The sequence below is a fragment of the Chinchilla lanigera genome, unplaced genomic scaffold, assembly GCF_000276665.1.
Source record: "Chinchilla lanigera isolate Chin_1 unplaced genomic scaffold, ChiLan1.0 scaffold00053, whole genome shotgun sequence".
NCBI classification, from domain to species: domain Eukaryota; kingdom Metazoa; phylum Chordata; class Mammalia; order Rodentia; family Chinchillidae; genus Chinchilla; species Chinchilla lanigera.
The window spans coordinates 3,119,744-3,146,624 of NW_004955454.1; the positions used below are offsets into that span (position 1 = coordinate 3,119,744).

General features: G+C 60.2%; 5 protein-coding genes across 23 annotated transcripts in view; 4 read left to right on the forward strand and 1 right to left on the reverse strand.

Moving 5' to 3' along the window:
* The window catches only part of Ppp1r16a (protein phosphatase 1, regulatory subunit 16A), a 30,679-nt gene extending 22,526 nt beyond the window's left edge, over nt 1-8,153 (forward strand). For 2 of the 3 annotated variants that reach the window (XM_005395898.1, XM_005395899.2), the window contains exons 2-11: nt 2,518-3,434; nt 4,660-4,730; nt 4,803-4,948; nt 5,939-6,042; nt 6,111-6,235; nt 6,339-6,464; nt 6,546-6,621; nt 6,704-6,833; nt 6,951-7,116; nt 7,563-8,153. In XM_005395898.1, the coding sequence (XP_005395955.1) occupies nt 3,176-3,434; nt 4,660-4,730; nt 4,803-4,948; nt 5,939-6,042; nt 6,111-6,235; nt 6,339-6,464; nt 6,546-6,621; nt 6,704-6,833; nt 6,951-7,116; nt 7,563-7,937 (1,578 nt within the window). In that variant the 5' untranslated portion in view covers nt 2,518-3,175 and the 3' untranslated portion in view covers nt 7,938-8,153. Of the gene's footprint in view, nt 1-30; nt 809-2,517; nt 3,435-4,659; nt 4,731-4,802; nt 4,949-5,938; nt 6,043-6,110; nt 6,236-6,338; nt 6,465-6,545; nt 6,622-6,703; nt 6,834-6,950; nt 7,117-7,562 lie in introns of those variants that run through there. The other variant, XM_005395900.2, reaches the window with a different exon arrangement.
* Nucleotides 8,154-8,253: 100 nt separating this feature from the next.
* On the forward strand, nt 8,254-12,716 carry Gpt (glutamic-pyruvate transaminase (alanine aminotransferase)). The gene is made up of 11 exons (XM_005395897.2): nt 8,254-10,317; nt 10,416-10,505; nt 10,577-10,685; nt 10,811-10,944; nt 11,037-11,280; nt 11,381-11,460; nt 11,537-11,673; nt 11,762-11,936; nt 12,031-12,186; nt 12,281-12,393; nt 12,472-12,716. Exons 1-11 carry the CDS (start codon nt 10,156-10,158, stop codon nt 12,560-12,562), a joined length of 1,491 nt encoding a protein of 496 aa, XP_005395954.1. The 5' UTR covers nt 8,254-10,155; the 3' UTR covers nt 12,563-12,716.
* A 301-nt stretch (nt 12,717-13,017) lies between these two features.
* Mfsd3 (major facilitator superfamily domain containing 3) lies at nt 13,018-19,758 on the forward strand. 5 transcript variants are annotated; one of them, XM_005395916.2, is made up of 5 exons: nt 13,018-15,115; nt 15,451-15,598; nt 15,687-15,811; nt 15,879-15,988; nt 19,580-19,758. In XM_005395916.2, exons 1-5 carry the CDS (start codon nt 14,443-14,445, stop codon nt 19,661-19,663), a joined length of 1,140 nt encoding a protein of 379 aa, XP_005395973.1. In that variant the 5' UTR covers nt 13,018-14,442; the 3' UTR covers nt 19,664-19,758. The 5 variants fall into 5 exon arrangements, with proteins under 5 accessions (XP_005395973.1, XP_005395974.1, XP_013375538.1 ...); XM_005395917.2 differs by lacking the exon at nt 19,580-19,758 and adding an exon at nt 16,384-16,561; XM_013520084.1 differs by lacking the exon at nt 19,580-19,758 and adding an exon at nt 16,403-16,488.
* Recql4 (RecQ helicase-like 4) lies at nt 16,354-22,782 on the reverse strand. Of its 3 annotated transcripts, XM_005395911.2 has the most exons (22): nt 22,596-22,782; nt 22,491-22,524; nt 22,300-22,397; nt 21,942-22,082; nt 20,914-21,660; nt 20,590-20,716; nt 20,389-20,502; nt 20,199-20,297; nt 20,046-20,138; nt 19,832-19,968; nt 19,422-19,505; nt 19,158-19,346; nt 18,869-19,048; nt 18,646-18,787; nt 18,299-18,561; nt 17,937-18,222; nt 17,734-17,863; nt 17,483-17,652; nt 17,230-17,410; nt 16,978-17,152; nt 16,690-16,798; nt 16,354-16,597 (listed from the first exon to the last, which is right to left on the reverse strand). In XM_005395911.2, the coding sequence occupies exons 1-22, from the start codon at nt 22,677-22,679 to the stop codon at nt 16,473-16,475; spliced, it is 3,708 nt and encodes a 1,235-aa protein (XP_005395968.1). In that variant the 5' UTR covers nt 22,680-22,782; the 3' UTR covers nt 16,354-16,472. The 3 variants fall into 3 exon arrangements, with proteins under 3 accessions (XP_005395968.1, XP_005395966.1, XP_005395970.1); XM_005395909.2 differs by having other exon boundaries at nt 18,299-18,787; XM_005395913.2 differs by lacking the exons at nt 16,354-16,597; nt 16,690-16,798 and having other exon boundaries at nt 17,012-17,152; nt 17,316-17,410; nt 18,299-18,787.
* A 95-nt stretch (nt 22,783-22,877) lies between these two features.
* Lrrc14 (leucine rich repeat containing 14) lies at nt 22,878-26,727 on the forward strand. 11 transcript variants are annotated; one of them, XM_013520078.1, is made up of 6 exons: nt 22,893-22,915; nt 23,265-23,984; nt 24,093-24,190; nt 24,471-24,824; nt 25,033-25,617; nt 25,705-26,727. In XM_013520078.1, exons 4-6 carry the CDS (start codon nt 24,496-24,498, stop codon nt 26,270-26,272), a joined length of 1,482 nt encoding a protein of 493 aa, XP_013375532.1. In that variant the 5' UTR covers nt 22,893-22,915; nt 23,265-23,984; nt 24,093-24,190; nt 24,471-24,495; the 3' UTR covers nt 26,273-26,727. The 11 variants fall into 11 exon arrangements, with proteins under 11 accessions (XP_005395964.1, XP_013375532.1, XP_013375529.1 ...); XM_013520075.1 differs by having other exon boundaries at nt 23,265-23,775; nt 23,862-24,190; XM_013520079.1 differs by having other exon boundaries at nt 23,265-23,775; nt 24,041-24,190.
* The last annotated feature ends 154 nt before the right edge of the window (nt 26,728-26,881 follow it).

Below are 26,881 nucleotides of genomic sequence, written 5' to 3' on the forward strand. Positions count from 1 at the left end.
AAAAAAAAAAAAAAAAAAAAGAAAGGAAGGTGCAAGGCATCACGGTGAATTGGTTACCAGGGCAGGCTTGGATTTAGGCAAGGCCTTGGTTTCCTAGTGTGGAAAATGGGGATGACGGTAGGGCCTGCTCGAGGAGGGCCATGGCAGTGGGGTTCGTGGGGTGTGCTGTCTGCCATGCCTCAGGCTGGGCCAGTCAGTAGTCTACGTATGTCTTCCCTGAAGCTGCTGGAGCTTGGGTTCCACCTTCAGCATGGGTACCCCAAAATGTGCTGTGTGGTCTGAGGGTCAGGCTGAGGGCTGGGTGTGGGCGGTAGCCAGTGGTCTTCCAGGAGGCTCCTCCCCATTGGATCCCATGTTCCTGTGCGGCTTACCTGGACTCAGAGCCGAGAACTGGAATAAATCAACCAGATTATCTCTGTTTGACATTCCAAGGAGGCTTGGGAGAGGATTTATGGACTAGGGCGAGAGCTGCCCTGCTCAGCCCTTTCCTGGCCTGGGTGTGGTGTGATCTCCTTTTGGTAGAACTCTGAAGCTGACCGCTGAGTGTACTGGTAGGCTGGTCTGTCTGTGGCTGGGACAGAGTGTACCTTGGGGAAGTTTGGCAGGGGCAGCCAAAATCCAGGTAGGCAGGAGGTGGCCTTTCCTTATGAAACCTCAGACTTGCTGCTATTGGTCTTCGGCTGGCCCATCCCTTCTAAGGCTGGCTGCTGCAGAGAGACCAGGCAATACTGGAGGGAGCTAAGGGGCTGGACTCAGGACTCACAAGAGGGAGGAGGTTTCTGGGCACCTGGAAGGAGAACTGCCTGAGGTAGGGAGCCTGAGTCCATGCAGGGTAGGGGGGGCTTGCACTGTGAGCCTGCAACCCCCAGCCTCCCTGGCTACCTCCTTTTCTCTTAGAGGAATCCGTCAGTGGGGCAAGGGCCCACTTGAGGTCCCACAGAGGGTGGAGGTGAACCCCAGGGGAGGACAGACTCCATGTGGCTTGGTAGCCCCTGCTGGAGTTCACTCTTCCCATTGCAACCAGCACGGCTATACTACAAGCCCTTTGATGCTCCTAGTGAGGAGGTCAAAAGCCAACATGTCTTCCATTTGAAAAGTATCCGCCATCCTAAGTTTGTTTCTCTTCTGTAGGACAGAGCATAAGACTGTCTTTATATCAGATGATGGGGTAAGGGTGATGTCTCTGAAGTCTTTTTCCTTCCTGTGGCCGGAGATGAGGCAGGGAGGGGCAGTGTGCCTCGCTCTTCGCTGTGATCTCTTGGAGAGGGCTGTGGGCTGCTTTGATGGCAGAGTACTAAAGCCAGAGCTTTGGGTCCCACCTCACCAGCCCCGTAGGGAAGAGGGTCTCTACTGCAGGTGGCAGCAGAGAGGCAGGGCTCTGCCACATGGCCGGGTCTGTCCTTACACAAGAGGAGCTGGCAGAGTGCCTGCAGGGTACAGCTTGCTTGTCTTGGGTGGGGATGCTGTGGTCTAAAGGTGCCAGCAGAATTTAGGAGCCCTGGAGGGCATTGGGCTGTCTCATGCCTACAGTGATCTGCAGAGGTAGCCAACCTCAGGAGCAGACTGCTCAGAGGCAGAGTGCTGCTGAGAAAGCTCTTGACCTGCAGAACACACACCATGCTGGGGCTGGGGGCTTTGGTGGTGTCATCCCAGGGATCCTCAGACCAGCTTACAAGGGGCTGAGTCTAGCCAGTTAGACCTGTGAAGTGTGGCTCCAGGTCTCAGGAGGGACCACCTTCGGGCCTGATGCGACCTGGCCTGGCAGAAGGGAGTGTTTATTGAGATGCCTATGCACCAGCCTGGCTGGCTTGAGGAAAGGTAAGCTGGCCTCTAGAGGGTAGCAAGGTCTAGCCCTATGAGGAATGGGACTAGAGGCAGGTGTCCTTCAGGCAGTGTGGCCGGCCCCATAAGGAGCCCAGTAATAGCATCTGGGCCTGTAAAGAGCTCATTGACAGCATGAGGGTATGAGGCAGGACTGTGGCCAGGGTGGGCATGTCGGTTGGGCTGGGCCACCTGTGTCTGTTTCTACATGACCCTGGCTCCTAGTACAACTCAAGATGGCTGAAAAATTGGCTGACTGGAAGCTGGGTGGTAAGGGGCCAGCGTGCAGGTCAGGACAGGCCAAGGCCTAGGAGGCAGGGCCTGATTACCCTTGAGCCATCCCAGCTGAGCCCTGGAAGGAGGCCTTGGCCTGCCCAGCCTGGGGGCAGTGCCTGGCTCTGGGGCAGCCCTATGGGGACAGCCTGGCTGGGAGCTGTCCTTTTGGTCCTGAGGGCCCAGCTGTGCAGCCCTTTCTGGAAAGGTTGATGGGAAGCCCAAGGTCCTGCCCTTCCCTGGTCCTGCCCTTTCCTGGTGGTGTGGGGCAGAGCAGACCCCCCAGGACTGTTGCCCTGCGGCGTGCTCTATACAGAGAGAGGGCCCCATAGGACCCTAAGATGGCAGGGAGCCTGGTTGCACCTGAGCCTGTTGCCTCGCCCTATGAGCTGGCCCCAGTGTGCTTCCTTATTTGCTCCCTAGGTGTGTGCAGCTGCCGGAAGGGGAAGCTCCTCCGTGCCCTCTGTGCCCTGGCTGCCTATAGATCCTCACCCCTGGACACTGGGAACCAGGACTCTCGGACTGAGCACACACCCTGCCCTGGTCTCTGCGGCTGCACCTTCTCAGTGCTGATGCACTGACGGGAAGGCCGGCAGGAAGGGGTAGGCAGGGCTGGCCATGGCTGCTCCAGGCCCCACCTAGGCTCCTGAGCCCCGGAGGGAGAGCTCCTAGGGGCTCCCAGGGGCGTGCTGCTGATGGGTCTTGCCCCCTCTGCCTCTCGGCAAGGTGCCAGGAAGTTGGAACTTTGTTATCTGGGTAATTAGCTTCAAACCCTGGACTGAGTCCGGTTGGGTCTTAGGGCTGCTTCCCACAGGTTGTGCACCCTGACCCCACAGGGAGGTGAGGCCCTGCCGGCCGAGCAGCTGAGGGGCTAGGCCTGCCTGGGAGTGCTGTGGGTGCCCCCTACGCTGTCCTTGCCTCTTGACCCAGCCTTGCCAGGGGCAGAGGGCACCAACCCTTAGGAAGGGGATGCACCCGAGGGTGCCTGTTCAGCCAGCTGCCCCGCCCCTCAGGCCCAGCCTGGCTCCCAAACCCCCCATTGTGGTGCCCCAAGTAGCCCTGTGGGCAGACACCTACCATCATGGCCGAGCACCTGGAGCTGCTGGCAGAGATGCCTATGGTGGGCAGGATGAGCACTCAGGAGCGGCTGAAGCACGCCCAGAAACGACGTGCCCAGCAGGTGAAGCTGTGGGCCCAGGCTGAGAAGGAGGCTCAGGGTAAGAAGGTCCACGGGGAGCAGCCACGGAAGGAGGCAGCCGACCAAAGGCCACAGAAAAAGGTCCTCTTCCTTCCCAGCATTGCCCTTCTAGAAGCTGCTGCCCGAAATGACCTCGAGGAAGGTGAGTATATTTAATCTCAGGGAGCATAGAGTGGGTACTCCTGTCTCCTGGGTGTGGCCTTGTCTTGTGTTGGGGCTTCGGGCTGGGCTAGGTTGTTCACAGCTCCTGAGCTCCAACCCCTGGGTTGGACCTGGCTCTGGCCCCAGGGGACCACTGAGTCCCACCCCCTTAGGAGCGCTTGTGGCGGGACAGCTGTCCTTCAGCAGGGCCACATATGGAAGGTCGTGCTGAGAGGTAGAGGCCTGCAGAAGTACCCAGTGCTGGCTGATAGCCCTCACTGCATTTGGCCTGTGTGTGAGGCTGCCTAAGTCCTGGTCCCTGCTTGTGTGGGTGCTGAGTCCCCACCTCCACAAGGTGGCCGGCATCCAGGGTGCACAGACGACCTCTGTCCACACAGTCCTAGGCCTTGCCTTTGGTGCCTTCCTCTCCATCAGAACCTTTTAGCCTGAGACAGGCCTGGCCTTTCAGCTGCCTATTGCTCCTCCAGTCCCTGTGCTTGCAGCCCCACTGTGTGCAGGGCTCTGAGGCCTAGGGGAAGAGGCACCTTGGTGTCTTTTGAGGGCCTTTCTGTGTCCAGTGGGGCCCTCAGGAGGAGTGCTAGTGCCTGGACAGGAGCCTCCTGAGAGGCTTAGAGTGTAGAAGGGTGCAGAGGGCACTGTGGGAGGAGGGCCTGCCCTCCTGCATAGCTGGGAAGGACCCCAGTGACAATGGCAAGAGCCTAGACCTAAGTGGGGACCTCTGAAGAGGAGTGAGTGGGCACTGCTTCTGTGGGCACTGCTTCAGTGGGCACTGCCTCTGAAGAGCAGTGAGTGCCTCACTGCTAGTGAGGTATAGCTGGTAACCCGGGGGGAGTGGAGGGTGCAGATGGTTCTTGTGCTGGGGCTGGGCAGAGTATTTAGAGAGCTGCTGCCTCCTGTGCCGACACTCTAGGCTAGAGCTTTCAATGACACAAATAGCCCTCTATGGCACACATGCCATAGGTTCACCACCACTGCCCTAGGCTGTAGCAGCTATGAGGGGAGGGAATGTTCTGGGGCCTGAGCAGTTGGGGCCGTGGTGCGGGAAGGTAGGGGCTGCTGTGCCTCTGGCCCGCATGGGAGGCAGACAGATGCCCTGTGCTCCTGAGCCTGTATACCTGCTGCCATCTGTACCATCCTTCCTCACCCCTGGACAGCAGCACAAGAGTCACAGGCTTTGCCCCAACCTCACTTCCCACTTCTTGCAGTCTGCCAGTTCCTCAGGAATGGGGTCAGCCCTGATCTGGCCAATGAGGATGGCCTGACAGCACTGCACCAGGTCAGCCTGTAGGTGGTGTTGGGGGTGGTCGGGCTGGCTGGGGCTCAGGCCGCTCAGGGTGCTTGTTTGCAGTGCTGCATAGATGACTTCCAAGAGATGGTGCAACAGCTCCTGGAGGCCGGGGCTGACGTCAATGCCCGAGACAGTGAGTGCTGGACGCCTCTGCATGCTGCAGCCACTTGTGGTCACTTGCACCTGGTGGAGCTCCTCATCTCCTGGTATGACCCACTGGTCCTCTGATAGGGAGGGTCTTACCAATGGCAGCGCAAGTGGCTCCTTTGCATAGCTCCCCCAGGCCCGACTTTTGTGTCTTCACCTCCTCTGCTGACCTTGCTGTGCTTCTGGGGAAAGAATGTGTGCTCAGTATGGTCTTGGGCCTGCCTGGCAGCGTGGACCCCCAACTCTAGCCTGATGGGCTTCTTTTTTTTCCCCTATATTTTTTATTTTGGCCGCGGGGGGCGGGTAACAGGAATCAAACTCAGGACCTGTGCTTGCCAGGCAAGTGCTGTGCCACTGAGCTGTATCCCTGGCTCCGTAAGGGGTTTCTGTGCCGGCAGTGCTGAGGGTAGAATTGGTAGGGAAAAGGGGAGCAACGGGACCAGGTGGGCTAGGATGGGGGATGCCTGCGCAAAGGCGAGGATGAAGGGTGAGCAAGCGAAGCTGGTGACTACACCAGATTCAGGGGCCTCTGCTTCCTCTCCCCAATTCCACGCTTCTCAGGATTGTTCCCATCACATAGCAGTGCCTCCTTGGCATGGTGAGGGTGCCACTAGCAGGATCCTGGGGCTTCCCTGGGAGCACTGGATGGGCTGCAGGTGGGCTGTAAGCCCCAGGCATCCCTTGGCCCTCTTCCTCCATGGTACATGGGGTCCCCCTCTGTGTTCTGTGCTCCCCGCCAACCTTGGCCTGCTTTCCCTGCTCTCTGGGGCTTCAGCAGAATCTTTGCACACCTGCAGGTATACCCATTGTATTTATGGGGGTAGATGGGGAGACTGCAAGATGGCCACTCTGGCTTAGGGACAGGGTCAAGGGCCAAGGGGTGGCCACATGGAGCAGAGGCCACCTGTCCCAGCCTACATTTCCTCAGGCAGTCCTAGGCTGAAGGCCTCAAGAGGACCTCCTAAAAGGGAGTAGGGGGCTCCCTGAGTGAGAACTGTGGTGTGTGAAGAAGGGTCCTGAGCCTAGGGTCTTATCTGTCCTCCCTGCAGTGGGGCAGACCTCCTGGCAGTTAACACTGATGGAAACATGCCCTATGACCTGTGTGAAGATGAACAGACACTGGACTGCCTGGAGACCGCCATGGCCAGCCAAGGTGAGTATGCCATGACTGTCCATGAGGTGGGCCCCGGATGTGCTCTCTCTGAGCCTGCTGCCCCACAGGCATCACCCAGGATAGCATTGAACAAGCCCGTGCAGTGCCAGAGCTGCGCATGCTGGATGACCTCCAGAGCCTGCTGCGTACTGGGGCTGACCTCAATGACCCCCTGGACCATGGAGCCACACTGGTGAGGATCCTGGGCCATCTTAGAGGGTCTGCCATGGGACTGGGGGGCATGCCGCCAGAGGGACATAGGGTCAGGATTCAGGGATGCGTGGCTTGCCCTGCAGCTGCACATCGCTGCCGCCAATGGGTTCGGCGAGGCAGCTGCGCTGCTGTTGGAGCATGGAGCCAGCCTGAGCGCCAAGGACCGAGATGGCTGGGAGCCACTGCATGCTGCAGCCTACTGGGGCCAGGTGAGCTTGGGCAGAAGCAGGTGGGCAGGGGCTCCTGCCTCTAGCGAAAGCACTGTACAGCCCTGGCTGACTGGCCCACAGGTGCATTTGGCGGAGCTGCTTGTGGCCCATGGGGCTGATCTGAATGGCAAGTCCCTGATGGATGAGACGCCCCTGGGTGAGCACATGAGGCAGCCTCCACTGAGGGGAGGGGGCTGGTGGTAAGGGCGCTCGTGACACCTGTGCCCACCTTTCCTCAGATGTGTGTGGGGATGAGGAGGTGCGGGCCAAGCTGCTGGAGCTGAAGCACAAGCATGATGCACTCCTGCGAGGCCAGGGTCGCCAACGCTCCCTCCTGCGCCGCCGCACTTCTAGTGCAGGCAGCCGAGGGTGAGCCAGCTACCAGAACACTGCCTGACCCTTTGCCCCCAGCTGTCATCCAGCAGGAGCCAACCACAGAACTCTAGGCAGAGTCCCTTCACCATCCTGTCCCTTCGCCTCCCCCAGGAAGGTGGTGAGACGGGTGAGCCTGACCCAGCGCACCAACCTGTACCGCAAGGAGCACGCCCAGGAGGCCATCGTATGGCAACAGCCATCGCCCACCAGCTCAGAGCCGCTGGAGGATGACGAAGACCGTCAGACAGACGCTGAGCTCCGGCTTCCACCCCCAGAGGTGAGAACCAGTCCATACACTGCCTTGATTTTTCTTTTTTATTGTTTGGTTGATTTTTTTTGTTTTTTGAGACAGGGTCTCACTATTCAGTTTAGGCTGGCCTTGAACTATGTAGTCCAGGCTGGCCTCGAATTTGCGGCAGTCTTCTTGCCTCAGCCTCCCCAGTGCTGCAATTACAGGCATACGCCACCACACCAAGGAGCCAGAATCTTTTAAATGGCCTTGGCAGGTGACGCTGGCACGGGACTTGCCTTTAATGCCTCTATTTCCATCAGCACCAGTCTCCTTGTGGAGGTGGTAGGACCAGGATCCTGCTCTCCTGGATGTGCTGCAACCCCCACCCCTTGTGTCTGTCCCTCCCCAAACTCACAGCCTAGAGCCCAAGGCCAGGGCAGGCGAAAGGGGGTACTTCCTGATGTCTTCTGGGGCCCTGGTTCTGTCTACAGGAAGATGACCCCAACGTGGCCAGGTCACACAATGGCCGGGTAGAGGGTCCCCCAGGGCGGCACCTGTACTCCAAGCGGCTGGACCGGAGTGTTTCCTACCAGTTGAGTCCACTGGAGAGCGTGGCTCCCAACGACCTGGTCCGGGACAAGGCCCACCAAACCCTGGCAGATCTCAAGCGCCAGCGAGCTGCCGCCAAGCTTCTGCGACTGTCACCTGAGGGCCCTGAGGCCCCTGAGCCTAGCCTGCCTACTGATACTGAGACCTCCCATCCAGGCTGTGGCTCCAGGGCAGGCGGGGACCCACCCCTGCTCAAGCTCACAGCCCCCTCGGAGGAAGCTCATGTGGAAAAGAGGCCCTGCTGCCTCCTCATGTGAGGGCCAGTGCTCAAGGTGGCAGGGGCCCATCCCCAGGCCCAGCCAGAGTGTATGCCCTGATACTGCAGGCAGGCAGCTAGCGTAGAGTCTCTCCAGCTTCCCCCTCCCAGGACACTGGCCCTTTCTCAGGGATGGACCTGTGGCAGAGCCATACTGCAACATCAGCTGCAAAGACTTTATCCTGTGACTCTTGATAAAGGGCTGTTTGCCACCAAATCTTCCCGTGTGTCTCAGCTGGGGAGGGGCAGACTGTGGCTGCGTCAGGTGCCACCCATGCCCACAAGCACCCAGGCCTGTAGGTGCGCGCCGGGGCTTGCATATGTGGGAGGCCACACTGTGCAAGAAGCCTTGCCTTTACCCACACCCTCATTTGCCAGGTTCAACCTCCTGGAGGCTCCTCTGTAACTCTTTGCTTCCCTGAGGACAGCAGGATGCTTTGTCAGGAGGTCCTATGAGGCCAGGACTCTGGCCTGGAAAGGGAAGTAGTGTTTTCCACAGGACTCCTGGGCCAGAGCCAGTGGGGCAAAAAAGGCACAAGGCTGGCATCAGACATTTCCTGGCCGTTCCTGGCATGCAGCCCTGATCCTGGGCCTGACTGCCAGCTTTGGTCTGGGCTGGTATAGGTGACAAGTAGTTGGCCACTCACACTGAGCTGGCTGGGCACAGTGCTGCAGGGTGAGAGGGGCCCCTTAGGGGCCTCAAGCTGGAGGGCTGAGGGTGTTAGCCAATCATCTGTCCATGGCAGGCAGACTTGGTTGGCCACCAGGGCTGGGTAAGTTTGGGCCACCCTCTCCTTGCTGGGCACCAACCTTGTCAACCCCATGTCTCCTGGGCCCTCCCTCCCTCTAGCATCTGTTGTTAGAGGGCTGGTGTCCTTAGCCGCGTTGGGGAAGGGCCAGGGGCTGGCTGCTGGTTAAATTTAGTGAGTGGGGTGGTATAGCTGCTGAAGGTCCACCTGCTACTACAGCTGCCACATGGGCCCTGCTGCCAGGGGGCGGGCAGTGGCTAGCTCTGCCTGAGGCTGGGTCCATAAAGACCTGTCCTCTGGCCTGTGAGCCGGAGGTCATTGTGGCAGTAGAGAAGAGAGGTCTAAGGTGAGAGAAATGTGTGTTTGTGAGTGTGAATCCTACCCAGCGTTCCTGGTGGCTTCTCTGAGTCTGCAGAAGCAGAAGAGCAAGGCTACCCTTGGGTCTGACCAGCTGCCAACTGCTGAACTCAGCGGGCTGGTTCCCTGACCCTTGGTCACATAGGCCTTGATGCCAGCCAGCATGGAGGCCTGGGTGGGCCAATTCTGAGCATGGCCTATCGCGGTCCCTTCCGGGCCTGTGGGGGTGGGGCTGTGAGAGCCTATAGAGGCTCATTTCTTTTTCTTTCCACCAATCAGGAGCAAGAGGGGAGGAGAGTTAGATTACCCTAGGCCTTGGGTGTGGCTCCAAGGACAACCCCAGGCTGACCTGTGGAAGGGCATGAGGGCAGGTCAGAGCAGCCCAGGGCGAGGTGTCCGAGGGTCCAGGATATGGCTTGCCCCATATCCAGCCTTCTCCCCCTCCCCCTTGCATCTTGCGGTGTTGATTAGGGGCCAAGGTCCAACCGCAGTGCTTTTGCAGCCTCCAGGCCATGACCACTGGCTAGTGGAACCCAGTGGGAGCCCATCCCCCACCCATTCCAAAGGCCTGGCCCAGTTACCAAGGTGACAGGTCTGCTGGCCCAAGTAAAGATGGGGTTGCTGAGAAGGGTAGGTCTCAGCAGCGCCCTGCTAGAGTAAATCCGCAGCGGCCCTTGGCTCCGGTCTCACCTTTGGTGTCACACTGGTCATCCCTGCTTAGCTCTGCCAACCCCTCAAGTCCACTAGGCCCGGGTGCTGAGCCCTTCCCTCCCCCAGTACCTGGTGCGTCTGTCCTTACCCCCCGCCTGGGTCTCCTGCTCCCTGTCATGGGGACACTGGGCCTTGCCCCAAGTCCCGCCTGCCACCTCACCCACTCCCTCTGGCTCCCTGGGGCAGAACTGTGCCCAGACTGGGGCGGGGCCCAGGCAGCTCTAGCTCCTCAGTGCTTTCTGTCCCTTTCAGTGGGGCCAACAGCCTGCAGTGAAGAAGGTGCCCTCTACTCAGGCTCTCCTGTCTAGCCCTGATTCCATGATCCTGGGTTCTGCTGTCCCCACCCTCGTTTCTGGACCTGCTGCCTCCTGAGCCACTTTCCTACCTGGTCTGAGCAGAGTCATGGCCTTGCGAGCAGGTGACAAGAGCCAGGCAGCAAGGAATGGGCTGAAGGAGAAGGTGCTGACACTGGACACCATGAACCCATGTGTTCGGAGAGTGGAATATGCAGTTCGGGGCCCCATAGTGCTTCGCGCACTGGAGTTGGAACAGGAGCTACGCCAGGTGTGACCTGGGCCCCCCGCCTGCTGGATCCTAGTGGCACATGAGACGGGCTGCAGAGTGACTGCCCAGTCTCATTGCCTGCTCCCCTTCCCTTCCAGGGTGTGAAGAAACCTTTTACTGAGGTCATCCGTGCCAACATTGGGGATGCACAGGCCATGGGGCAGAGGCCCATCACCTTCCTGCGCCAGGTAAAACTCCTGCACTGCCTGTAATGCCTCCTTAACCCATGTCCCTTGGCCTCAGCTCTCACTCTTCCCAGGTCCTGGCCCTCTGCGTCTACCCGGATCTCCTGAGCAGTCCTGACTTCCCAGAGGATGCCAAGAGAAGGGCCCAGCGCATACTGCAGGCATGTGGGGGCCACAGCCTGGGTGAGTACTGGCGGCAGGCAGGCTCAAGCCCCAGGGAGCAGAGTGGGGTGTGCCTCTTGGGAGGGACGCAGGGGGACTTATCACCCTCGCGGGCCTGCTCTCTGCTCTGCTTGGCCCGCGTCCAGGGGCCTATAGCATCAGCTCTGGCATCCAGCTGATCCGCGAGGATGTGGCGCACTACATTGAGAGCCGCGACGGCGGCATCCCAGCAGACCCCAACAACATCTTCCTGTCCACCGGGGCCAGCAGTGCCATTGTGGTAGGCCGGGACCGGGCAGAGGACACAGGGGTTTAACACGGGAGGGGTGCAGCCCCCGGCCGCACAGGCATCGTGCTGCTCCTCACCCACAGACCGTGCTGAAGCTGCTGGTGGCCGGCGAGGGCCGCACGCGTACCGGAGTGCTCATCCCCATCCCCCAGTACCCGCTCTACTCGGCCACGCTGGCTGAGTTGGATGCCGTGCAGGTGGACTACTACCTGGATGAAGAGCACGCCTGGGCACTGGACGTGGCTGAACTGCGGCGTGCGCTGCGCCAGGCACGTGACCACTGCCGCCCGCGAGTGCTCTGTGTCATCAACCCGGGCAATCCCACTGGTAAGCCCCGCCCCGCCCCGTCCGCCCCCTCCCTCCTCCGCCCCTCCTCTCCCGGGGCCCAGGCCCCCCTCACCAAGTGCCGGCTGTTCCTGCGCTTCAGGGCAGGTGCAGACCCGGGAGTGCATCGAGGCAGTGATCCGCTTCGCCTTTGAAGAGGGGCTTTTTCTGATGGCTGACGAGGTGCGGGCAGGGGCGCGGGAGGGAGCAGGCAGCTGGGCCGCACGCAACCGGCCCGTGTGATGCCGCTGCTCCGCAGGTCTACCAGGACAATGTGTACGCCGAGGGCTCTCACTTCCACTCATTTAAGAAGGTGCTCACGGAGATGGGCTCGCCGTACGCAGAGCAGCAGGAGCTCGCTTCCTTCCACTCAGTCTCCAAGGGCTACATGGGCGAGTGCGTGCATGCAGGCCCGGGGGTGGGGGAGGTGGTGCTCTCAGACCACACCACCGCCCTCGATTTCGACACCCACCCTCGCCCATAGGTGTGGGTTCCGTGGCGGCTACGTAGAGGTGGTAAACATGGACCCTGAGGTGCAGCGGCAGATGTTAAAACTGATGAGCGTGCGGCTGTGCCCGCCAGTGCCCGGCCAGGCCCTGATGGACATGGTGGTCAACCCACCTGCGCCCTCTGACCCCTCCTTCGCGCAGTTTCAGGCGGTGAGCGGTGGGGCTGTGGTGTCCGGCCGCCCAGAAGTGGGCTTGGGGCTGCAGCGCCCTCCGCCTTCCTGATCACCCCCTCCCTTGGCCACAGGAGAGGCAGGAAGTGCTGGCTGAGCTGGCTGCCAAAGCCAAGCTCACCGAGCAGGTCTTCAATGAGGCTCCGGGGATCCACTGTAACCCAGTGCAGGGCGCTATGTACTCCTTCCCACGCGTGCAGCTGCCTCCAGGCGCAGTACATCGTGCTCAGGTCTGGTGGGCTGGCGAGTCAGCCTGGGGTAGGGTGAGCACTAGGGTGAGCACTAGGGTGAGCACGGCACCTTGACTGCCCTTTACAATACCAGGAGCTTGGTGTGGCCCCGGATATGTTCTTCTGCATGCGCCTTCTGGAGGAGACCGGCATCTGTGTGGTGCCCGGGAGTGGCTTTGGACAACGAGAAGGCACCTACCACTTCCGGTGAGGCCCAATCTGCACAACCTCTCCTCGAGCCCAGCCCGTGCCCTTGCCCTTTGGCTTATCACCCACCTCTTTCAGAATGACCATTCTGCCCCCGATGGAGAAGCTGCGGGTGCTGTTGGAGAAGCTGCGCCGTTTCCATGCCAAGTTCACCCTCGAGTATTCCTAAGGCAGCTCCAGGAGCCAAGCTGGGCCACTGCAGACTGACTGTGCCCAGGGACCTAGAGGTCTCTGGAGCCCTTGGGAGTTACTGCTGCCCCCATGAGGGACTGAATGCCTGCTTTTGCAGCTCTCAAATAAAGCCGGGTGCCAGTCTGACTCGAGACTGTGTACTGCTGCGTGGTCCACCCTGCCTGAGGAACACCAGGCCCACCCTTCAGGAGGAGTGGCCAGAGAGGATTCCCACAAAGGGGCTTTCACAGCTGGGGTCTACCTGTTAGTCCAAGACACACTGCCTTCCTGGGCTGTGGTTTATAGACACCGATGATTCTCATAGAAATCAGAAGAGGCCAGGGATATAACTCAGTGGCACAGCGCCTGCCTGGCAAGTGTGAGGTTCTGAGTTCAATTTCCATGCAAAAAAAAAAAAAAAAAAAAAAAAAAAAAAAAAAAAAAATCTGAAGGGCTGGGGATGTAGGTTCCCAGGTTCAATCCTCTAGCACTGGGGAAAAAAGAAAAATGAAAAAAATCAGGTGATCTTATCAATAAGGAATGTGAAGGCGGGCTCCTGGGTCAGCAGAGCCTCAGGGAAAGGAGGCTTGGCAGTGAATCACAGAGGCATGGGTCCCAGAGGCGCACACCAGGAACAGCTTGCCTCCCTGAGGAAGACAGAGGAAGATGCATTCCTCATCCTAACCCTTCCTGTGCTCACTGCAGGAGGCAGCTGGCTGGATGGGGTGACCACCACATTGGGAGTGACAGTGGACATGAGACACCCTGCCCAGCTGGGTGTGGGCAGGAGCAGGGGGAGTTCGGCAAATGCACCCCTCTGGCTGGGAGGTTTGGAGAGGACTGAGAGAAGAGCATCTCAGGGGAGGACCCATCATCTTTGCCCCCAAAACACAGGGATGAGTGTCTGCTTGGTGCATTCCAACTGCAGTGTTCCTCTGCGGTAGATAGGGAAATCCGTATCTTATGCATGAGAAAACTTGGCCAGGAAAATATGTGGAAGTGACAGGACACCCTCTCAAGGTGGCTCAGCAGCCAGGAATTGTGCTGGATCTCTTCCTGCAGCGACACAGCTGGCCAAGTATCCTTCACCATTCAAGATACCTCAGTTTTTAACCCAAGGCCTCACCTCACAGCCCCATCCTGGTCTTGGGGTCTTCTGAGATCACAGCGCTGGGCAAAAGGGGTACACAAGGGCATCCCTGGCAGGGCAGGTCCTGACTGAGCAGGCACGGGGGGCGTCAGTGGGCAGTGGCTGTGTCCCCCTGGCTGAATCCTTCCCACATGCCCTTCTTCCCCCTTCCCTTACACTGCCTTGGGGAGGAGTCTGAAGCCATACATACAGCACAGAGCGGGGAGGGCCCATGAGTAGACAGGCTGACTCTTCCACGGGGGCTGGACACCAGAAAGCAGGCCTGTGCAAGTCTGAGAGCCCAGGGGTGGGAAGCCCGACCCTTGAGCAAGCGGGTGCGCGATTTCCATGTTAGATACCAGCCATCTCTGTCCCCAAAGGCTGTTGGCTGTCCGTGCCAGGGGGCGCTCGAGAGCTGGCGATGCAACGCTCTAGGCCCGCCAGCTACTCAGTGATCCTCGTGCCCCCCCTCCGGCCTAGGGCGCATGCGCGAAGATCTCCCGGGCTGACTCTTTCGATTCCGGACTCTGGAGAACTGAGCTCCGCCAGGGGTGAAGACGCCGGGACCTACAGCGACTGTCTGGCAGAGCACGGTGGTCCGCCCTTCAGTTTGTCCCTAGCCTCGGCTCTTTCGGGGCGTTGACACCAGCAGTACTAGAACACGCGAGTCGTCCACCAGCGGTCCAGCCGTGACCCCGTGCGGATGGACTCGCACCCCATCATAGAGCCCGCACTGCCTGACGCTGGCCATGCACGCGAAGCTGCTGTCACTGGCCGGTCTCTACCTGGTGCAGGGCCTACCTTATGGGCTGCAGTCTGGCCTGCTGCCTCTCCTGATGCGGGCCCGCGGCCTCTCCCTCGCGCGCGTGGGGCTGACCAAAGGGCTGTATGCACCGTGGCTCTTCAAGCTGGCATGGGCACCGCTGGTAGACAGGCGGGGCTCCCCGCGGGCCTGGCTGGCGCTCAGCACAGCGGCGCTGGGCCTGGTGTGTGTGCTGCTAGCCGCGCTGCCTCCCGCCCCTTCTGGCCAGGCCGGGCTGCCTGCCAGCGTGGTGGGCCTGCTACTACTACTGAACTTGGGCGCGGCTGTGCAGGATGTGGCCCTGGACACACTGGCCATGCAGCTCCTGGAGCCAGCCGAGTTGGGACCCGGCAACACTGTGCAGGTGGTCGCCTACAAGCTGGGATCAGCGCTGGCTGGGGGCGGGCTGCTGGCCCTCTTGCCCAGTCTCTCTTGGCCACCGCTCTTCCTACTCCTGGCTGCCACCTACTGGCTAGCCGCTGCCCTGGCCTGGGCTGCACCGGCCCTGCAACAGCTGCCCTGGCCTCAACCCTCAGAGCATACTCCACGCCATCTGCAGGATTTGCTGGCTGTGCCTGGGACCCTGTGGACAGCAGGCTTTGTGCTCACCTACAAGCTGGGTGAGTGAGGGCTTGTGTCAGGCTACGGAATCGCTGGGGCCCCAGGAGCTCTGGAACCCACTTAGGGTATCACCCCTTCTGGGGTATGATCGGCCAGCTGGGGCCCAGCCCCAGTGAGGAGGGCTCTGCCACCTGCTGCTGCCTCTTGTCTTCTCTCAGCTTCAGCCAGAGCCCTTTGGGTTGTTCAGGTATTGCTTTATGCTGGTCATGGACTCTGCATCTGTGGCTCAGGGAGGTGGGGGCAGGGCAGGGGCTTGGCACAACTGAGCCCTCAGCGTGGGGAGAGGGGAGGCAGGGATGGTATGGGGACGACCCCTGCTCATAGTTTCCTGCAGGTGAGCAAGGTGCCAGCAGCCTGTTTCCACTCCTCCTGTTGGACCACGGTGCTTCTGCCTCTGAGCTGGGGCTGTGGAGTGGCGTGGGTACAATGGCCTTCTCCATTGCTGGCTCCTCCTTGGGCGGGGCCCTACTGACCAGGCACTGGTAAGCCTTCCCCAGCCCAGCCCCTCTCCCTTCATCCTTGGCACTATCTGGAATCCTCTGACGTGCCATCTCCCCACTCCCACCCCAGGCAGCTGCTGCCTTTGCTGAGGTTAGTGCTGCGACTTCGCCTAGGAGGCCTGGCCTGCCAAACTGCCCTGCTGTTCCACCTGGACACTGCAGGGGCCAGTTGGGGCCCTGGCACTGTGCTGAGAGGTGAGGGGCGGGCCTGGGGGAGGGAGGGGCCCGGAGGCCTGGGCCCTGCTGACCTCTGCCCTCCCAGGAGCGGCCTTGCTGAGTCTGTGTCTGCAGCACTTCCTGGGGGGCCTGGTCACCACCACCACCTTCACTGTGATGATGCACTGCAGCCAGCTGGCACCCAGAGCCCTACAGGTGAGGGGATGTGGTAGACACCCAGAGGCTGCGGGGCTGGTAGAGCCAGTAGACCCTGACCCCCCACCTCAACCCCCAGGCCACACACTACAGCCTCATGGCCACGCTGGAGCTGTTGGGCAAGCTGTTGTCGGGCACCCTGGCTGGAGTGCTGGCCGATGGCCTGGGTCCAAATCCCTGCTTTGGCATCTTTCTTGCACTCTCAGCCCTGCCCCTTCTGGACCTGAACCTAGCACCTAGCACCTTGGGCTGAGCTGAGCAGCAGGACTGTCAAGTATGCCCATGGCTAATGCCTGTGTCGAATATATGAGATGCAGTGGTCTTGAGGCTGACAGTAGCCTCCTTTGAAAGCAGAGCCCATAAAATGACTTGAACACATTTATCTGTACATACAGCCTCCTTGTTTCTGCACAGTTGGGACCACTATGATGACATGGCCCAGCCTAGTGTCTCCCTGTGGGGAAGCACCTTCCTAGGAGGGTAGTCATGGGCCTGCCAACAGGAGCTCCTCTGTGGCCAGGCGCATCAGGGCATGGAAGTTCAGATGCAGGTACTTTCTCCAAAAGCGCTGGTCTCGCCCATATACCTGGGCTGGGTAGCAGGGGCTTCCTACAGTGGGGCAGAGACACAGGCCTGAAGACTCTGGACTGCTTCCAGCCCCTGGCTCCCTGCTTGCCTCAGCCAGTCCCAGGGACCCTCACCGATGCCATGGAAGATTCGGGCGACAGCCCTGCCTGAGAACCTCTCCTCTGGCCTCAGGGACAGGAGCTGGCGGATGTCATGGCGGACCTGGTCCTCCCAGTCCTGGAGCTGTGGGTGAGCGGGCACATCAGACTTGGCATGTCCACAGTGCCATGTCCCACACAGCCCAGCCCCAGGCCTACCCAGGAAACCTTGAGTCAGGCTGGATGGGGCCCACACAGTGGGTGTCAGGTGTGTGTATAAAGGTTGTCTTCCCTAGGGACCACCCTCAGAGGGGTGGCACTCACCTGGGCCTGCCCAGGCTCTGGGCTCTGCTTGTCCTTCACATCCCCCTCCTCCTCCTCCTCCTCCTCCTCTTCCTCTTCTTCCTCCTCAAAATAGTGGTTGAGCAGGGCCTTCAGCTGGGCACTGTGCTCCTCATCAGGCTGCTCTAGGCAGGGCCCGCAGCTGGGGAAGGCCACGCTGGAGCAGGACGGGCATATCAGAGATACCTATGGGGCCAGGTGGGTGGCCCCAGACTTTGCCCCCCTCCTCCCCACCTGTGAAAAGCCTGGAACATTCGGCGCAGATGGGCCAGGGCCTTGCGCTCACGGGTCTGCACACAGCTATACAGAAAGTCGCAGACCTGGTCTCTCTCCTCAGCTGTCAAGTCCCCGGGACTGCGCAGGTGGAAGGCCAGTTCCCCAAACTCCACAAGCACTCCAGTTCTCTGCAGCACACCTGTCAGGAAGTATATCAGTCACAGGGACCAGATGGGAAACAGAACCTAGGGTAGGGCAGAGGTGGGCACACCTGTTCTAGACTCTCGGTCCCACTGCAGCTGGTGGAGAGCCCGCCGCACCGGGGGCAACTCCCAGCCCATCGAATCCACCAGCTCCACCACGTTGAACTCCATGGAGCAGCTGCCCTGGCTTGTGTTCTCGGGTGGCCACCGGGCCCAGCATGCAGCCACAGGCAGACACCTGTACCCAGGGGAAAGGGACATGTGGCCAACAGCGCTGGTCCTTTTTCCCTACCCCCAACCTAAGGTGGGAAATGCTTACCTGTGGGCCAGGGCCTGGAGCTGGTTGGTGCCCCCAGGGCAGTATAGACGGCAGTGGGCGTAGGTGGCTGGCAGCAGCTCAAGCCAGTGCTGTGGGTGAAGCTCCAGGTAGCACAGCAGAGTCTCAATGGCTGAAGAGAAGAGTTGGGGGTCAGGGGGTGCAGGAGTAGCCTCTCCACACACCCCACATCCTCTGGCCCTCACCCTCTTCTGGCATGTCCAGGGCCTGCACTGTTGGCTGCACTGGGAGTGCCCGCTCATGTCCTGGGCAGGCCCGACCCTGTCCAAAAGCAGCTGGGCAGCCACCACGTTCCTTGGCCTTCGGAGGCGGGGACTCAGCTGCAGGCCTTGTCCCACTGTTGCCTCCTTCCTGCCCTTCCTGCTTGGTGCAGGTGCAGGGCGGGAACACATACTGCATCAGCTTCTTCACGGCCAGGAAGTCAGCACCATCTGCATGCACATGTCTGCGTAACTCTCGAAGGTCCTCACCCTGCAGTAGGGCAGTTATGAGTGTGTGGCCAGAGAACTGGCGGTAGAGAAGCGGGAGGGGACAGTGAGACACTCACCTGGGGCTGTAGAAAGAGGTGGCAGTGGGCAGGCAGCCCATCACGCCCAGCACGCCCCACACCCTGGACGTAGTTCTCGAAGCTTGGGGGCAGCCCCAGGTGCAGCACAGCCCGCACATCTGGTCGGTCCAGTCCCATCCCGAAGGCCACCGTGGCTACCACCACCCGTAGCTGGCCCTTCATGAAGGCCTGCTGCACTCTCTGTCGCTCCCGGTTGCACATGCCAGCATGGTAAGCTTCAGCCACAGCTGTGGGGCCACGACCTTTGGGGAAGTGGATGTTGGTGGGACCGGAGCTTGCGTGCGTGCAGGGTAGTCCTTGGGAGACCCAGCCTTGCCTGTGCTCACCTCTGAACTTTGGGTCCTGAACTGCATATAGGCAGGTTCGGAGGAGTGCAGCAACCCTGTGTGTGTCCTCACGCCGGTTACAGTAAACAATGACAGAATCCAGACTACGGAAACGGTCACCCTGCAGCAGCGTCACCAGAGCCTGGCAAGGAGCAGCTGTTGGCCCAGGCTGTGTGTGTCGGGTGTGGGGGGGGTGCCCTCATCCTGGCGTGGACACACCTACCTGGTCTGGGTCTCTATCTCTGGACACAGACAGGTACAAGTTGGCAGGGATGGCAGGTGCCTCTCTGGGACTCAGTTCTTCGGCCACTCCCAGGTGGTGGGCCACATCACGGGCAGTACTGCGTGTGGCTGTGGCTGTTAGGCCCAGGAAGCAGCGCACACCCATACACTCCCGAAGCACCTATGTAACAGGAGGAAGGTGGTAGGAAGAAGGCCATTTGACTCACATGGGCTTTGCTCCCTCCATTCATGCTGCCCCCTCCCACACACACTGGCCCCAGGTGGCTCACTTTGCAGATTCGCAGGTAGCAGGGCCGGAAGTTGTGTGACCACTGAGAGAGGCAGTGGGCCTCATCAATGCAGGCAAAGGCCACTGGGGGCAGCTGGGCAGCCTGAGGGAGGTGGACAGGGCTTCCAGAACCAGCCCCAACCAACGCCTCAGGGGACAGCATCAGCACGTGCACCTGGGCTGCCTGCACCTGAAAGTAGCAGGATCAGGAGCACTCCTCAAGTTGTACTCCCCTCTGCTCCCAGTCCATGGGGCACCCCCTGACCTTCTGCAGGACGGATTCCCGCTGCTTCCTGGTCATGCCTGAATGGAGGCAGGCGGCCTTGAGACATGGGGGCAGGTGGGAGAGCTGCAGACACAGGCAGTGTCGTCACAGCCCAGCCCAGCCCAGCCCAGCTGTAGTTCTCTCCTGAATCCTCCCAGAGCTGCCCACTCAGCAGGATCTCCAGGAGGAAAAGCACCAGATCCTGGGTCCTGGGAGGAAGATCCTGCATTGAGGAGCTATAAGCCTGGGTCTGGATGGTCGATGCTGAGGCCAGGCTTTGTCACTCTCACGTCGAGACCAGCTAAGTATCTTGCAGCTCTCAGTGGGTTCAGGGAACAGGAAACAGCCCAAGGATATCACAGGCATCAGTTTTTAGACATGTGCAGGTGGTGAGGGCCTCATTTACACACCTGATCATCCATGAGAGACAGGAGGGGAGAGATGACCAGTGTGAGGCAGGGGCCGCGCTGGGCGTACAGCAGTGCAGGAAGCTGGTAGCACAGGGACTTGCCAGCGCCCGTGGGCAGCACCAGCAATGTGGAGATACCTGTGCAGGACAAGGGGCAGCTGAAAGGCTCTGTGGCCCATCATTCCCCAGCCTAGCCCTCAGATCCTCCCACTCACCAGACAGGATCCGCATGATTGTGCGCTCCTGCCCAGGGCGGAAAGCTTTGTGCCCAAGCTGCTCCAGGGCCTGGAACACCTCAGCTGGTGTCTCTGTGGACACAGGTACTGGTCATCACAGTTCCTGAATCTCCCCACCCCTTGAAGACTCACCTGCTACCTGACCGCAGGGCCCTGGTGGGTAGAGAGGCAGCACCGAGGGGACTGTGTTCGGTGCCTGTAGCTCAGGCCCAGCAGGCTCTGTGTCCTTTCCTGCAGGGGCAGACCAGAAAGGGTGACATGGGGAACACAATCTCAGCCAAGACCAGCCTGGAACCACAGTCACCCTCCTCCCCCCACTCACCGGGGAGATGGCAACAAGCAGCATCTGTCCTCTGGGTTGTTTGCTCCAAAGCGGGAAAGGACTGCATGTCATCTTTGTCCTCATCACCTTCCTTCTGGGGGTTCCGGGTGGGTCCTAGACCAGGGGTAGAAAGCTAGGAGCGCCTTTTACTCCCTTATTGCATGGCATCATCCCGCCTCATTCTCCAGAGCAGAGGCCTACCTAGCTGAGGGCACTGTGATTTCCAGTGGCCAAGCTGCCCACACTGGAAACAAGACTTCTCAGTCATGGCTCTGGGCCTACCACCCCCGAAATGCTCTCTTTTCTTCTGCCACTTCTGCTTCCATGCCTGGGGGGGATCCACAAGGGAGAATCAGGGGCTGGGGATTTAGCTCAGCGGCACAGCGCCTGCCCAGCAAACTCAAGGTTGTGAGTTCAATTCCCAGTACCGGAAAAAAAAAAAAAACCCACAAGGGAGAATCATGTGGGAAGAAGACAGGTAAGGGTCAAGGCGATGCCCACCCTGCCCTGCCCTGCTTGTCTTACCTGCTTTCGGAGGAGCCTGCCTCGAAGGGCCCCACCCCTCACGTAGCGTTTTTGCTTCATGTTGAGCCGCACGTAGTTACCCTTATCCTGGCCGGCTGACTGAGGGCAGGTGCGGGGGCGCGGTGTGCTGGCAGCCTTTCCTGCCTCAGCTGGCCTTGAAGTGCCACTGTAGAGCTCAGGTGGCTGGGCCTGTACAGCACCCCCTGCTGGGTCCTCCTCAAGAGCTGCAGCCCCAGCCCCTTCAGACTGGAGTCTTGCTTGGATGTTGTCCCACTGAACCGGCACAGGACTGCTGCCATCCTCTTTAGTCCACTTTCGCTTCTTGCCTCTGTGGCTGCTGAGTTGGGGACTGTCTGCACTGGTTTGTGCTGCCTGTAGCACTGGAGCATGGGGGTCCTGAGACCGTGCCTCTGAGCAGGTATTAGAGACAAGGACGGGCACGTCTCCTGGGGTCACAGGTTGAGACTCCTTTGTGCTGGAGGGCTCGGAGGCCTGCAGATAATCTGAGGCTCCACTGTGACACCGCTGCAGCCAGTCAGGGTCTAAGGAGCCCAGCCGCAGACTCAGGGATGCCCGAAGCTGCTGCAGTCGGCCTGGCCTTGGCTGGGGTTCAGAAGGCTTGGTAAGTGCATCACCGAGTTCTTCTGGAGAGGTAGGAGAAGTCCCTGGGCCAGGTGGCTTTAGGGTGGGCATCTTGGACAAGAGTCTACCTGGTGGCTGGCACCTGTGGTCCAGGGCCGGGTCAGCCTGGGAGAGGAGGTCAAAATAGTACCGGAGACTCAGGTCCCTGGGCTGCTGCAGACTCAGAGACTTGCCTGAGTCCTCACCCTCAGTGTTAGAGCAGGGCATGAAGCTGGGACAGAAAGGAAGCTGAGGCAGAGGCCGCTCCACAGCGCCTCTCAGGAGTCAGGCCCTGCTTAGCACAGGAGGTAATGCCTGAGGCACCCGGTGAACTTGCCCACGAGCCGAGAGCCCAGGGCAGCTTTGGGCCCAGTGTAGATGCACACTAGTCTACTTCCACCCCTCACCTGTAAGGTGACCTTCAGATTGGCCTTAAGTCTCTTCCCATACTCTTGTGCGGATCCCTGGGGGCTCAGCGCTGGAGTAGGCTGTGGACTCTGCGCTGCAGCCCGATTCAGGTGGGATCCCCAGCAGCTGGGCTCTGGAGCCTGCAAAAGACAGTTAACACCCCAGAACAGAGAAAGGGTGGCCTGGAATAGACGAGTCTCCGCTGCCTGACCACCAGGACAGCCCGACTCTTCCCCACTCTGCCCTGTTCTCCTTCCAAGTTCTACACCCATGCGGGCTTGACTGTGACTGCCCTTGACTCCTGCCATTTGGCCTCGCAATAAGCTACCAGGAGGCTGGGGTTCCGGGCGTGGGTACCTCCTGGGCTGAAGCGGAGAGCGACTGCTTGTGGCTGCAGGGCTCGCCGGCCCTCTGGCGCATAGCCTGCTTCAGGGCACGATACTTGCGGTAGAGAGCTAGGGGAGCAGGAGGGAGTCTGAGTCAGGGCGCGGCCCGCCGCTGCCCCTTCAGCCCTGCTCCAGCCATCCTGGCAGTGCCAGTGCGCTCACCGCGGGTCTCCTCGGGCGCCGCCTCCACGTCCTCCTGTGAAGGGAGCGCGTCAGCCGGAGGCCGTGGCTTTAGACCCCAACCCCACCCACCCCGGTGGCCCGCACCTGGGCGGGCCGCCGCCCGTGCTGCCTCGCGAACGCCCGCTCCCACGCCTGCAGGTGCGCCCGCAAGTTCCACAGCCGCTCCATTGCGTCCGGGTCGCGTGCCCGCGAATCTCCCGCCACCAGGACGTCTTCCGGAAGCCAGTCAATGGGAGCAAGCGACGCGTACGGGGACCGGCTCTCTGGGCCGGGCGGCCAATCGGCGGGGCCCTGGAGGAGCAGCCAATGGGAGGTGCAGCATCATCGCGCCGCGCCGAGGCGCCGGGCTGGACCGACTCGGGGTAGAGGCGGGGCCGGCGGCGTTGGCGGCTGCTGCTGGGCAGGTGAGTGCGGGATGTTGGGCTGCGATCAGGGCCGCCGAGGGCGGGGCGCTTGGCCTCGGGGGGCCGAACGGAGGAGGCGGGGCTGGCAGCTGGGAGGCCGAAGGTGGGAGCCCGGGCAGGGCGGCTGCGGCGGGGACGCGCCTGTTCGGAGGAGCAGGCCCGCCTGATCGGGGAGGAGAATCGGGTTTAGGCCTCCGGCTGCGGCCTCAAAGAGCCTGGTGGGGGCGTCTGCGCGACTAGCGGCACCGAGGCCGCGGCTTTCCCAAGGGCTGCCCATCGGGTGTGGGCGTCGCCCAGAGGCACCTCACTTGGCACCCAGGCAGGGTGTTTTCATTTCCTCTCGTGACAGGTGCTCGGTGAGTCTGACCTGTCTGCGAGGTCTGCAGCGTCCTCGCGAGATTTGAGCATGGCCGAGCCAGGCCGAGGGTGGGTGTCTGGGGTTTCCCAGGAACCTGTGACATAAGGACTTGGCTGTTCGTGACAAGGTCAGCAAGCGCAGGGGCCCTACAGCCGAGCTGATCCCGCCCCCTTCCATGGGCCGAGACCTTGGGCAAACCCTAGGCCTTAGTTTTCCAGTCTTTCAGAGGGGGATGGTGGTATTGTAGTTGCCTGCACACAGGAAGTCTGCTAAAATCAGCAGCAGGGCTGATCCCCTATGTCGCAGATATCCTGGCGGCCTCAAGGGTCGTTTGTGTGCGTCTTCTCGGTTTGGATGCTGCTTTGGCAGCCGTCTCTGGCTCATCTGAGGAATCCCTGGCCTGAGCCCTTCTGAATCCCGTGGATATAAGACTTGGTCTCTCTCCACATTGGTTCCTCAGGGAAGAGAGAGATGACTAGGCAGGTGGAAAGGACCACTGAAGGTGAGAGGCTTTTTCTTAGGGGTTTCTGTGCCTGGTGACATCCCAGAAAATAGTAATTAACTGTAGGGCTCATATTGCTCTCATAGGTCATGTTATCTGGATTCTCTTTCCTGGGTTCTGCTCCTTTTCTTATCGGCCCTGGTGTTTATTAAGCTGTGTCTGTACTTCGTGGATTCCAAGGACAGCCCTTGAGCACATCTGGGAGGAGGGTGAGAGAGGGAAATATGATGTGGCTGCTGGCCTCCTGGGAATACACTTCTTCTAGGCTTGGTGAAAGTCTGAGGGTTAGGACCGGGCTTTACTCTACTTTTGAGAAGGATTTCTGAAGCAGCTTTGTGATTTGGGAAGCCTGAAGTACCAATGGGAGACCCTGCAGAGCGACCACCTTCTGTCAGAAGCACACACAAACAAGCAGGTTATTGATGGTGCCATCCCATTTATGTACTGCTTGATGCTTTGTTTTCCTAAAGAAGCCGCATGCTTTGGAGGTTGGTGACTGGGGTATGGCCTTGTCCCTTGTCTACTGGGCCCAGCCAGTGCTAGGCATCTAAGAGGTGCTCCTCTGTACCACTATCCTCCACTGACTGGCAACTCCATGCCAGGCACCGTGTTGGGCTTTCTCACCAGTGGTATATGGAGGGGGCCTGGTGGTGCCTTAGGGTTGATCTTCTCCACTGAAAGCCCGTCTCCTGCAGGTGGCTGCCTGCCCAGCCCAGCACCATGCACACGCTTGTGTTCCTGAGTATGCGGCAGGTGCTCCAGTGCCAGTCAGCTGCCTGCCAGGCCTTACCCCTGCTGCCCCGAGAGCTCTTCCCCCTGCTCTTCAAGGTGGCCTTCATGGACAAGAAGACAGTCGTACTGCGTGAGCTGGTGCACACGTGGCCCTTCCCACTGCTCAGCTTCCAGCAGCTGCTGCAGGAGTGTGCCCACTGCAGCCGGGCCCTGCTGCAGGAGCGGCCCAGCACTGAGAGCATGCAGGCTGTGATCCTGGGGCTGACTGCCCGGCTGCACACCCCAGAGGGTGAGGCTGGCACACAACCCTTCTGCAGGTATGGGCTTACCTGAGGGGCCCTTTAGCTTGGGAGTACAAGGAGGGTCCCCTAAAAAGGTTCTAGGCTGGGGTCCTGGGGTTAGCAAGAGTTCAGTATGGGAGTAGGTATATCGCTTCTATCCCAAGTGGCTAGGAGTGGGAGTGGGAGTGGGAGTGGGCTCTGCCCCTGCCCCCTCATCCCTGCCTCAGGCCATCCCTGCTCCCAGGAAGCATGCTCTTCGGGTGCTGGATATGACTGGTCTCCTGGATGATGGTGTGGAGCAGGACCCTGGTACCATGAGCATGTGGGATTGCACAGCAGCTGTGGCCCGCACATGCATTGCCCAGCAGCAGGGCAGGAGTTCGGAGCATGGGCCGGCTCCTGTCCCTGTGGAGGTTCGTGTGGACCTTCGGGTGAACCGGGCCTCATATGCATTCCTTCGTGAGGCACTCCGAAGCAGCCTAGGCAGCCCGCTTCGGCTCTGCTGCCGGGATCTCCGGGCTGAGGACCTGCCCATGCGTAACACCGTGGCCCTGCTGCAGCTTCTGGATGCAGGCTGCCTGCGCCGTGTGGACCTGCGCTTCAACAATCTGGGCCTGCGTGGCCTGTCTGTCATCATTCCACATGTGGCCCGTTTTCAGCACTTGGCCAGCCTGAGACTGCACTATGTACATGGGGACTCAAGACAGCCCTCCGTGGATGGTGAGGACAACTTTCGCTACTTCCTGGCTCAGATGGGCCGTTTCACCTGTCTGCGGGAGCTCAGCATGGGTTCTTCTCTCCTTTCAGGAAGGCTGGACCAACTGCTCAGGTGAGTGGGCCCATCGCTTCTCTGCCTTTCCCTAATGTGGAGCTCTTCCCTTGGGCCTGCCTGTTTGTGACCCCTGTGTCCCCACAGCACTCTGCAGAGCCCCTTGGAGAGTTTGGAGCTGGCCTTCTGTGCTCTGATGCCTGAGGACCTGCAGTTCCTGGCACGGAGCTCCCATGCTGCCCATCTCAAAAAGCTGGACCTGAGTGGGAACGACCTGTCAGGCAGCCAGCTGACGCCCTTCCAGGGTCTGTTGCAGGCAGCAAGGGTCACACTGCTGCATCTTGAGCTGACCGAGTGCCAGCTTGCTGATGCCCAGCTACTGGCCACACTCCCCACTTTGACTCAGTGTGCCAGTCTCCGCTACCTTGGCCTCTATGGCAATCCATTGTCCATAGCTGGCCTTAAGGAGCTGCTGCGGGACTCGGTGGTGCAGGCTGAGTTGCGCACTGTGGTGCACCCCTTTCCTGTGGACTGCTATGAAGGTCTGCCCTGGCCACCACCTGCATCTGTCCTGCTGGAGGCCTCCATTAATGAGGAAAAGTTCGCTCGTGTAGAAGCTGAGTTGCACCAGCTACTGTTGGCCTCAGGCCGTGCCCATGTGCTCTGGACCACAGACATCTATGGTCGCCTGGCTGCAGACTATTTCAGCCTGTAAGCTCCAGGCTTTGGCTGATAACACAGGTCAGGAGCCTTGTTGGGACTCTTGGAGGCCTGACACAAAGGCACTGGTCTCAGGCTTCTCACGGGGTCTGCCTTGCTCCTTCGCACACCCTAAGCCTCCTCTTTCCTGCTGTGTTCTTCACTTGGCCTTGCACATACTTCCTAACTGGCTGACTATGGGCACTGGGCTGAATTTCAGGCCTGCTTTATTCTATTCAGTGTGGCTGAGCTTTGGCGTCCTGGCCCCCTCTGTGGATATTCCTGGGACCCTAGCTGTGAGCTGAGAGGGACAGTGGACTCTGGGTCCTTCCCAAGAGTGCAGTGGGCTGACGTAGGGATGGCCTACTTCAGGGAGGCATGGGGCCCCATCCCTCATACCCAAACCAACCTGTCAGCTGGCTCTGGGACTGGAGGGTGTTATGAAGGTACAAACGTGCAGTGTATCTGGAACTTTATCTCTGGTTGATTTTTCTGTCCTCATTGGTCAGAGTGCCTTGTTTCTATCTCTGCTGTTACCCCAGCATGGCCACTGGGCAACAGCTGTCATCTCGCCTGTTGCCCTCCCCCTCGATGCTAGCTCTAACAGCATCTTTGCCCAGGGCCA